The sequence below is a fragment of the Heptranchias perlo genome, chromosome 4, assembly GCF_035084215.1.
Source record: "Heptranchias perlo isolate sHepPer1 chromosome 4, sHepPer1.hap1, whole genome shotgun sequence".
NCBI lineage: Eukaryota > Metazoa > Chordata > Chondrichthyes > Hexanchiformes > Hexanchidae > Heptranchias > Heptranchias perlo.
The window spans coordinates 4,376,600-4,387,839 of NC_090328.1; the positions used below are offsets into that span (position 1 = coordinate 4,376,600).

The 11,240-nt window shown below is 44.7% G+C and overlaps 1 protein-coding gene and 1 non-coding gene across 2 annotated transcripts; both read right to left on the reverse strand.

Moving 5' to 3' along the window:
- Nucleotides 1-407: 407 nt before the first annotated feature.
- LOC137320409 (olfactory receptor 6K3-like) lies at nucleotides 408-4,452 on the reverse strand. Its single transcript, XM_067982106.1, has 3 exons — nucleotides 4,411-4,452; nucleotides 3,334-3,498; nucleotides 408-1,416 (listed from the first exon to the last, which is right to left on the reverse strand). The coding sequence occupies exon 3, from the start codon at nucleotides 1,401-1,403 to the stop codon at nucleotides 426-428; it is 978 nt and encodes a 325-aa protein (XP_067838207.1). The 5' UTR covers nucleotides 1,404-1,416; nucleotides 3,334-3,498; nucleotides 4,411-4,452; the 3' UTR covers nucleotides 408-425.
- A 6,424-nt stretch (nucleotides 4,453-10,876) lies between these two features.
- On the reverse strand, nucleotides 10,877-10,949 carry trnak-uuu (transfer RNA lysine (anticodon UUU)). The gene has a single exon. It is a non-coding gene; the product is annotated as a tRNA-Lys (tRNA).
- Nucleotides 10,950-11,240: the final 291 nt, after the last annotated feature.

Below are 11,240 nucleotides of genomic sequence, written 5' to 3' on the forward strand. Positions count from 1 at the left end.
AGGGAAAAAATTTGCAGGGCTACAAGGAAAGGGCAGGGGGAGTGGGAATAGCTGGATTGCTCTTGCAAAGAGCCGGCACGGAACTCGATGGGCCGAATGGCCTCCTTCCATGCTGTAACCATTCTATGATTACAACAGTGACTAAACTTCAAAAGTACTTAATTGGCTGCAAAGTGCTTTGGGAATGTCGTGAAAGGCATCGTATAAATGCAAGTTCTTGTAAGATGAGTCTAGAATTGTGAATTTTATTTCCCAGTATATTCAACTATCTTGTTCCATCTATTGGAACAACCCATATTGGTTCAGCTCGATGCAAACAGTTAACAAAAAAACAAATCTGAGATTTCAGTCAACTGATGAACACAAAGATGAGCATCGAACACGTGGTAAGAATGGTTATTACTTCAATGATTCTTTATTCAATTTCAATGGCTCTCAGTAGCAACAGTGCTTCCAACATGAGGAAAAATCTTTTTTACTCTGATGAGTTTAATAATCTGTTCTTTTATTTCCTTTGCTGTCAGAATGTAAATAATCGGACTCACTAAAGGGCTTAAGGTAACATACAAAATACCAGATGCAACGCCAATGATAGGGGGGATGCGGCTGATATAAAATATTGTAGAATAAAGGAGCGCCGAGAGGAAAAACAAGCTCATGACCACCATAAGAGCCACACAGGTGGATAAAGCCTTTTTCCGCTCAGAGCGGACAATTCTATTTACTGATTTAGCTATTTTGATGAAGGAATAGACAATGAATACAAAATTTGTCAAGACTAACACCACATTTAAAACTAAGTTTAAAAATTTGACAGAAACGGCGTCTGTGCAAATCAGGCTCATTACTGAAAACAACTCACAAAAGGAATTGTAAACTTCATTTGCCCCACAAAACGGAAAAAGGGAAGCTAGAACTACTGGAGGCAAATAGCAAGACATGCCCAAAAGCCAGGTAAGACCTGCCATTTTGACAAAAATAGCATCTCTTGTGAGGGATAAATAATGGTGAGGGTTACATATTGCTACCGAACGGTCATAAGCCATCAGTGAGAATAGGAACATCTTTGCTGCTGACATACTGTGGAAGAAATACATCTGAAAAAAGCAGTGTCTCCATACAATAATTTTAGCATCAGATATAAGCCTCGCTAGCATTCTAGGAATGACTGAACTCGTCAAAACCACATCCATTGCTGCCAGGTTACCGAGAAGAAAGTACATGGGTGCATGCAGACGTTTGTCTGTTGTAACTATGTACAGTACAAAAACATTCCCAACAACTATTAAAATATATACAACCAGAAACAGGGAGCAAAGGCGTGACTCCAAGTCTTGAAGTCCTGGAAATCCAACAAGAATGAATCCTGTGACTGGGTAATTTCTTTGATTTGACTCGGCCATTAACTGGTTTCCCCTATTAAATTAATAATTGCGAATCAGCAGGGTGCACAACAACTTGATTGCATCTATTATAAATACTTGCCCAGATACTTTCTACACTTGCATAAAACCATATTTTGCCCAGTGACTTAGAACATGCAATTATGTAGCATCCCTCATTAAGAAGGTATCTGAAAGCACTGAAGGCAGAAAAATGGGGACCAAAATTGGGGAACAAGGATGGGGGAAGAAACGACTTTAAACGAGGCTTTTAAAGGCGGGAAGGGCGTTGAGAAAATCAAGGGTATAGTGACTGAAAGAAGCACCTCCAATGTGGAGCAAGAAATGAGCAGTAATCAGTTGTCAAGAGAAGCAGGGGGAGTGTACAGGGACGGCTGGAGATGGTCAGACCAGGTCGAGTGAAGCCAGGGAGAGAGCCGAGGCAGGACCTTCAATTTAATTTTCTGGGACACAGGAAGCTAGTAATGGACATGGGTGCCAAGTGCAGACGACTTGTGTTAGGAGGGGATGTATGTGAGGAGTTCTGAAATAGCAGAAATTTGTGAAGGATGTAAGCCGGCTAGGAAAGCATTAGAGAAATCAATCCTCCAGATAAAGGAGGCATCAATCATGGTTTCAGGAGCAAGTATGGACTTAAGCAACAACAACTTGCTTTTATATAGTGCATTTAACGTAGTAAAACGACCCAAGGTGCTTCACAGGAGCGATTATCGAACAAATTTGAAAAAAAGCCACAGAGATATTAGGACAGGTGTCCAAAAGCTTGGTCAAAGAGGCAGGTTTTAAGAGGCGTCTTAAATGGAGGAGAGGGAGGCAGAGAGACGGAGAGGTTTAGGGAGGGAATTCCAGCGCTTGGGGCCAGCTGAAGGCACAGCCGCCAATGGTGGGGCGAAGGGATGCACAAGAGGCCAGAATTGGAGGAGCGAAGAGATCTCGGAGGGTTGTAGGGTCAGACCAGGTTACAGAGATATAGAGGGGCGAGGGCATAGAGGGATTTGGAAACAATGAGAATTTTAAATTTGAGGTGTAGCCAGACCGGGAGCCAATGTAGGCCAGCAAGCAATGTTCCAGGTAGTCTTTGCAAATGACTGGATGTTGAGCAAGAACTTCAAGCTTGGGATCTAACACATTAACAGATTTATTAGCAGCTTCCTCCGAAGTCCTGTTTTGACAGCTTCAGGACTTTACTTAAAATCACAAATGGTATGGGGTTTTGTGAAAAAGGTTGCAACTTAGATCCACTTCTATAACATAGCAGGATAATGCAGTTTTTGGGAGCTTTCAAAAATATATCCTTGAAACTGAGGTAGCTGGCTTGACAGATGGAACTGTACACATCAATATTTGGATTAAAGTATGTATATGGATAAAGTAGGTGAAATTGAAAAACACTGGAGGAGAGAACTACAACATTCAAAAACCCAAACGTGAAAAATGTGCAGGAATCTTATTCTGTTTAAACATACATTTTTCTTACGATTATTCCCCCCTCAATCTCCTGGGTAAGCATGCTACGTTTATGCAGCCACTCATTACACCCGAACTGAGTGCAGAGAGACACACCCATTTGCTTTGTTTCTATAGCCCTAGCGTCATGTAATCTCTGGTTTTCCTTCCTAACCGGCAGGAAAATACGAGTGGCATCGAGCTAAAAAAAAACACAAAGCAGCCTTGGACATAGCCTACCCTTTCAAGCTGCTTTAATTGTTCTTTATAACTTGCACCCATTGCTTTCACATGCTGTATATTATTTCTCTTAGCTACTTTCATGTTCTTGGTTGTGGCAAATGTGTATCCAAAATTTGCATAATCAATTCTTCAGTGCATTGTTTAATTCAGTTTTGTCTTTAATATTTCCAAGCAGAAGGAAAGCCACATTTCGCAGGTCGAGTACAGACGGTTTATCTTAACTACCCGAGATGTTAATCACCTGAGATCTTGCTCGATGCACTGCTGCTCAGTGATGAGTGATGGATACGGTGCAGTTTTTATCGTACTGTCTGATCCCAATATATTATGTCATCCAAAGGTTAAACACCCATCTTCAGCTGCAGAAAGTTAATTCCCTATACTTAATCTGGCACAAAACAGGGTCCTGAAAAACACAAAGATTTTGAAATAATTCACGGTGTAACTAGGCACTTTACCACTGGAAACAGGCAGATGTTGTACCACTTACTGCTTTATCACTGACCAATCAACGGAAGAACTTGCATTACTACAGCACCTTTCACAACCTCAGGACGCCCCAAAGTATTTTACAGCCAATGAAATACTTTTGAAATGCAGTCACTGTTGTAATGTAGGAAATGCAGCTGCCAATTTGCGCACAGCAAGATCCCACAAACAGAAATATGATAATGACCAGATCATCTATATTTTGTGATGTTGGTTGAGCAATAAATATCGGCCAGGTCTCTCCTGGTCGTCTTCAGAATAATGCCGTGGGACCTTTCACATCCACCTGAGAGGGCAGACGGAGCCTCGGTTTAACACCACACCTCGGACAGTGCGGGGCTCCCTCAGTACTGCACTGGGAGTGTCAGCCTAGATTTTGTGCTCAAGTCTCTGGAAAACAGGGTCTTTGAGACCAGGATACTGAATGGGTGGGTGACAATCACCAGGAAACACAGAGGACCAGGATGGAGGGAGTCTGACACCAGGTTATATAAAGTTTGGTACCAGGATACTGTGTGGGTCCAGCCACCAATTCAAGTTTCAATGCCTAAACATCTGGTTTCTGAAGATAAGTGACAATTATTGATGGAATCAGTAACATCCTTTTGCAAACACGCGTTTCTCACCCGCCCGAGACCCTGAGGGAAACTCCAGCAACCAAGTGGCGCCCGAGGGCGGGAAAGGCCGCCTGAGGGGAAAGGAAGAGTTTAAAAACCCACGGAAAAGGAGGGAAGAGGCAAAAATAAATAAACGACGAACCGTCCCTGTAAATGGAGAGGGTAAAACCCGCGCCAGAACCAACAGGACATCGAATTAAACAAAAAAACACCTCAGGCAAAATGGCCACCCGTCCATCGACGCTCGATCTGTCCAGCGATCGGTCACCTGACCGGAACAGGGGGTCATGTGACCCTTTACAGGTGGTACCTGAGGGGGTCATGTGACCCTTTACAGGTGGTACCTGAGGGGGATCATGTGACCCTTTACAGGTGGTACCTGAGGGGGTCATGTGACCCTTTACAGGTGGTACCTGAGGGGGATCATGTGACCCTTTACAGGTGGTACCTGAGGGGGATCATGTGACCCTTTACAGGTGGTACCTGAGGGGGATCATGTGACCCTTTACAGGTGGTACCTGAGGGGGATCATGTGACCCTTTACAGGTGGTACCTGAGGGGGATCATGTGACCCTTTACGGGTGGTACCTGGGGGTCATGTGACCCTTTACAGGTGGTACCTGAGGGGGATCATGTGACCCTTTACAGGTGGTACCTGAGGGGAATCATGTGACCCTTTACAGGTGGTACCTGAGGGGGATCATGTGACCCTTTACAGGTGGTACCTGAGGGGGATCATGTGACCCTTTACAGGTGGTACCTGAGGGGGATCATGTGACCCTTTACAGGTGGTACCTGAGGGGAATCATGTGACCCTTTACGGGTGGTACCTGGGGGTCATGTGACCCTTTACAGGTGGTACCTGAGGGGGATCATGTGACCCTTCACGGGTGGTACCTGGGGGTCATGTGACCCTTTACAGGTGGTACCTGAGGGGGATCATGTGACCCTTTACAGGTGGTACCTGAGGGGGGTCATGTGACCCTTTACAGGTGGTACCTGGAGTGGTCATGTGACACTTTACAGGTGGTACCTGAGGGGGATCATGTGACCCTTCACGGGTGGTACCTGGGGGTCACGTGACCTTTTACAGGTGGTACCTGAGGGGGGTCACGTGACCCTTTACAGGTGGTACCTGGAGTGGTCATGTGACACTTTACAGGTGGTACCTGAGGGGGATCATGTGACCCTTCACGGGTGGTACCTGGGGGTCACGTGACCTTTTACAGGTGGTACCTGAGGGGGGGGTCATGTGACCCTTTACAGGTGGTACCTGAGGGGGATCATGTGACCCTTTACAGGTGGTACCTGAGGGGGGTCATGTGACCCTTTACAGGTGGTACCTGGAGTGGTCATGTGACTCTTTACAGGTGTTACCTGAGGGGGGCCATGTGACCCTTTACAGGTGATACCTGAGGGGGATCATGTGACCCTATACGGGTGGTACCTGGGGGGGTCACATGACCCTTTACAGGTGGTACCTGGAGGTCCATTTCAAGAGCCTCACCTGTGCCCACCAGCATCAAGCAGCACCGGAGGGGGGATGGAGGTTGGTGAATATTGGAGTTGGAACAGGCAGATAATCATGGGGTGGGGGGGAATTTATTGGTTCAAAGAGGTCCAAAATGATGCTGTGTCATGCTAGTAACAAACATGTTAATTTGCTGGAATGAAATCCCTTTGTCCATCATTTTAACAAAGGTGTTAACTCATTTATTTGTTAGCACCAGCTTGCCCCTCCATCAAATGTCTTACACAGGTACACTTTCCAGCAGGGAGTAGGGTTGCCAGCCCTGGATTGTCCTGGAGTCTCCAGGAATCAAAGATTAATCTCCTGGAAACTGCTGTGAGCAACACCCAGGAGAAAAATCATAGGGGCATTTAAAAAAATAGTGTGTTCTTATTTTCATTTTCTTTGAACACTTTTGTTTATTAGCTATAAAAATGTTGCAGATGGGGGCAAAAAGATTGTTTGACTGGGTGGGGCTGTTGGAGGTGGGAGTCATGTGATGAAACCTCTAGGAATACGTCCAACCAGAGTTGGCAACCCTTATGCTGGAGTGAAGTCCACTATTTTAACAAAGGCATTAACCCCTTTATTTAACAACTGTGCGCATTGAGATTTCATGCAGGCGCATTAACCCGTTCATTGCTAATTTTGCACCGTACGATTTCACCCCAAAATAGTGATAAACTTTGCGATAATCTTCCAACCAAAATAATAGAGGTAAATCAGTGGGATTATTCAAATTACAATTAGATTTTTTTTTTACTTTGTTCTCAAAATGTAGGTGACACTGGCAAGGCAGTATTTATTACCCATTTCTAGTTGCCCTGGGGGCATCAAGAGTCAAGTGTATCGTGTGGGACTGGAGTCACATGTAGAACGGAGCAGGTAGAGGTGATGTGTCCCAATCCCTGAAGGACATTAGTGAACTCATATGGGGTTTTACAACAATCCAGCAGTTTTCACCGTAACATTTTCCAGATGCCAGCACGAAAATGACCAGAATTATTAAATTTTATTAGTTCTCATTGGTGGGATTTGAACTCAGAAATTCAAGGTTGTTAGCCTATGTTACCTTGATGTGAAAATTAATGTGGTAGATTTGTTTGGGTGGTGGCCCTTTTGATTCTCTCAATCTCTTTTTTTTCTGGTAGGGGTAGGGGGTAGAATAGTGACTTGAATTTTTTTTTAAAATTTAGAAACCAAAGTAAAGGGCCATAATGCCAGGCTGAAAAGATTAAAAGGCATCTCTGTATAAACCAGAGGTCACTCTAAAGGACCAGAACTTAAGCCTACAAAGGCCCAAACCCAGGCCTCATTCGGAACATGGAATCCGATATTTGGGACATTACTGCTCCTTTAAGGTTTCTCGCTGGTTCTTCAGTAGTGTTTTCGCTGCTGCACGATCGGGATTTTCCACCCTCACGCTGGGTGGGCCTCTTTTTGGCGGCAGGAATCCCACCAGCAGCCCGCTCGTGCCTCTCTACTGATCCAAGGAATGGGTCAGGGCTACTGGCAGCACGGATGGGCTGTGTGCGATATTAGCCTATGAGCATCTAACACGATTCCATGACATTCCTTTGGCCACTATTTTAAGTACTTGCTTAAAAACCCTTAAATCTTTAATTCTTCCAGGTCTGACGAAGGGTCATCGACCTGAAACATTAACTCTGTTTCTTTCTCCACAGATGCTGCCTGACCTGTTGAGTATTTCCAGCATTTTCTGTTTTTATTTTATATTTCCAGCATCCTCAGTATTTTGCATTTGTTTTAACGGAGGGTTTGACTCCTTTTTTTATGTCTCAGTTAAATTAATTTGCATAATAAATTCACACAAATGAGTGAAACATTTGTATGTTAAAAGTGCACACACTAATTTTCTAACATGGTCAAAATATTATCAAGGTAATACCATAATAGCTTATTTATTATATTAAATAAATGTATATGACAAGCACACGGAAAACGCACACATCTATACATGTATAAATATTTTGTGTGTGTGTGTGTGTGTATATACACACAAATTATTCACAATGATCTTCATTTTAAGATAATCAATTTAAGACATAAAAAGGAATGATTGCCTGGGTGGTTGACATGAGCAGCATAAATGGAATGCTGTTCAGTCCCTATTTCCTGTTCTGGGCTATTTAAATAGCCTAGGGCAAACCAAGCAAAGACTTTCTCCCTTCCAGGGTCCAGCACCAGCAGTGGGGGCAGCTATGTGTCAGGCCTCAGTGATTGGGATCTTCCGGCTAATGATGTAGAACATTAACCAGGAGAAAGATAGAAAGGAAGAACTTGCATTTATATAGCGCCTTTCACAACCTCAGGACGTCCCAAAGTGCTTCACAGCCAATGAAGTATTTTTGAAGTGTGGTCACTGTTGTAATGTGGGAAACACAGCAGCCAATTTGCGCACAGCAAGATCCCACAAACAGCAATGAGATAATGACCAGATAATTTGTTTTAGTGGTGTTGGTTCAGGGATAAATGTTGACCAGGACTCTGGGGAGAACTCCCCTGCTCTTATTTGATATAATGTCATAGAATCTTTTACATCCAACCTGAGAGGGCAGAGAGGGCCTCGGTTTAATGTCTCATTTGAAAGACAGCACCTTCATGACAGTGTAGCACTCCCTCAGTACTGCACTGGGAGTGTCAGTCTGGATTTTGTGCTCAAGTCTCTGGAGTGGGGCTCGAACCTATGGCCTATCTGACTCAGCGGTGAGGATGCTACTCCATGAGCCACAACTCTTACTAAAGGAGGTCTGATTGTTGATTAAATCCCAGGAGGAGGGGAGTTCGGCAAAAAAATACAATCTGTGACCTAGCTTCACACCGTCAGCCAGCCTCTGGCCGACAAGGGTTCCAGAGGAGCTTTCTCTGGGTGTCCCTCTGCTTGGGCACCTGGCAAATGTTACCACCGGGAAGTGTGTCGGGAGACCTGGATCCCCTTTATTTAGACAAACCTGCAGGAAGGATATGGAAAACCGCAGGGCAGCATTAAAAATCTCAGATCCTTTTACCTCACCCTTGCATCGGAACATGAGAACAGGAGGAGGCCATTCAGCCCCACAAGCCTGTTCCGTCATTCAATTAGATCATGGCTGACCTGTACCTCAACTCCATTTACCTGCCTTTGCTCCATATCCCTTGATACCCTTACCCAACAAAAATCTACTGACCTTAGTCTTGAAAATTTCAACTGACCCAGATTTCCACTACCCTTTGGGTGAAAAAGTGCTTCCTGATGTCAATCCTACTTGGCCTGGCTCTAATTTTGAGATTTTGCCTCCTTGTTTTGGATTCCCCCAGCAGAAGAAACAGTGGGGAAGAAAATAATCTGAGTAGCGCCTGTTTATCGGGTGTGAAATGGGCACAAAGCTTACCAATTTACCAGTGGGACGGCCAGCACCCGATCTGCGCAGGCTCTGGGCCCACGACTAAATTTGTTGGGCCCATTTTTTTAGGCGTCCGTGGCGGCCGCTTAAATCAGGCATTCGGACCCTTGTATAAGTTATTTAAGGGCCTAGCGCCTGTTTAAGAAACCTCTATAAAATTTGTTACCGATGAGTGGGACAGGCATTGGGCTGAGGATTCTTTAGCAGCTTCAACTAAAGGTAAGTTTTTAAAATTTTGCTTTAAAAACAAAACTTTTCTCATATATACAGAATGCACATTAACAGCGCAGAAGGAGGCCATTCGGCCCATCATGCCGGTGCCGGCTCTTTGAAAGAGCTATCCAATTAGTCCCACTCCCCCTACTCTTTCCCCACAGCCCTGCAAATTTTTTCCCTTCAAGTATTTAGCATGGATGGAGGATTGGTTAATGGACAGAAAACAGAGAGCAGGAATAAACGGGTCATTTTCAGATTGGCAGGCTGTGACTAGTGGGGTGCTGGAAAGATCAATGCTTGGGCCTCAGCTATTTACAAGGGCAATTAGGGATGGGCAATAAATGCCAGCCTCGCCAGCGACGCCCACATCCCATGAACGAATTTAAAAAAAATCTATATTAATGATTAGATGAAGAGACCGAATGTAATGTATCCAAGTTTACTGACGATACAAAGCTAGGTGGGAAAGTAAGCTGTGAGGAGGACACAGAGTCTGCAAAGGGATATAGACAGGTTAAGAGAATGGGCAAGAAGGTGGCAGATGGAGTATAATGTGGGGAAATGTGAGGTTATTCACTTTGGTAGGAAGAATAGAAAAACAGAATATTTTTTAAATTGTGAGAAACTATTAAATGTTGGTGTTCAGAGGGATTTGGGTGTCATTGTACACGAAACACAGGAAGTTAACATGCAGGTACAGCAAGATATTAGGAAGGCAAATGACATGTTGACCTTTATTGCAAAGGGGGTTGGAGTACAAGAGTAACAAAGTCTTACTACAATTTTACAGGGCTTTGGCATTACAGTTTGGTTTCATTACCTAAGGAAGGATATACTTGCCTTAGAGGTGGTGCAACGAAGGTTCACTAGATTAATTCCTGGGATGAGAGGGTTGTCCTATGAGGAGAGATTGAGTAGAATGGGCCTATACTCTTGAGTTTAGAAGAATGAGAGCTGATCTCATTGAAACATAAGATTCTGAGGGGGCTTCACAGGGTAGATACTGAGAGATTGTTTCCTCTGGCTGGAGAGTCTAGAACTAGGGGGTCTCAGGATAAGGGGTCGGCCATTTAGGACTGAGATGAGGAGAAATTTCTTCACTCAGAGGATTGTGAATCTTTGGAATTCTCCACCCCAGAGGGCTGTGGATGCTCAGTCATTGGGTATATTCAAGGCTGAGATAGATAAATTTTTGGACTCTAAGGGAATCAAGGGATATGGGGATCGGGAGGGAAAGTGGAGTTGAGGTCGAAGATCAGCCATGATCTTATTGAATGGCGGAGCAGGCTCGAGGGGCCGTATGGCCGACTCCTGCTCCTATTTCTTATGTTCTTATCCAATCCCCTTTTGAACATTACTATTGAATTTGCTTCCGCCACCCTTTCAGGCGTAAAAAAATGTTTTCTCATTTCTTCCCTGGATTTTTTACCCAATAATATTAAATTTGCAAAAACTATTAAAAATGTTAACGTTCTTGAGTTTCAATGGGACCAAATTAATACAAATAATATGTAATTGTAGTTTCATTTCAGAGGTGAAAAAATGTAACGCCCGAACAGGGACTTGAACCCTGGACCCTCAGATTAAAAGTCTGATGCTCTACCGACTGAGCTATCCGGGCCCTGGCAGCAGTCACTTCTACACCGCTTTTGACTGTAAGTTCCGTACGCTGCATGCCGACGTTCATGACGCGCTGACGTCACAGCGTAGGGATTCCCCCCCCCCCCCTCTACCCCGGGAGCGTCGCTCAGTTTGCAACATTGAGCCTGCGGGCGGAGGGGGAGGGAATTCCCTGCGGGCGGAGGGGGAGGGAATTCCCTGCGGGCGGAGGGGGAGGGAATTCCCTGCGGGCGGAGGGGGAGGGAATTCCCTGCGGGCGGAGGGGGAGGGAATTCCCTGCGGGCGGAGGGGG

Bases quoted from the DNA above. Each gene is read 5' to 3' on its own strand.
- LOC137320409 (XM_067982106.1), bottom strand. From the start codon at position 1,403: ATGGCCGAGTCAAATCAAAGAAATTACCCAGTCACAGGATTCATTCTT.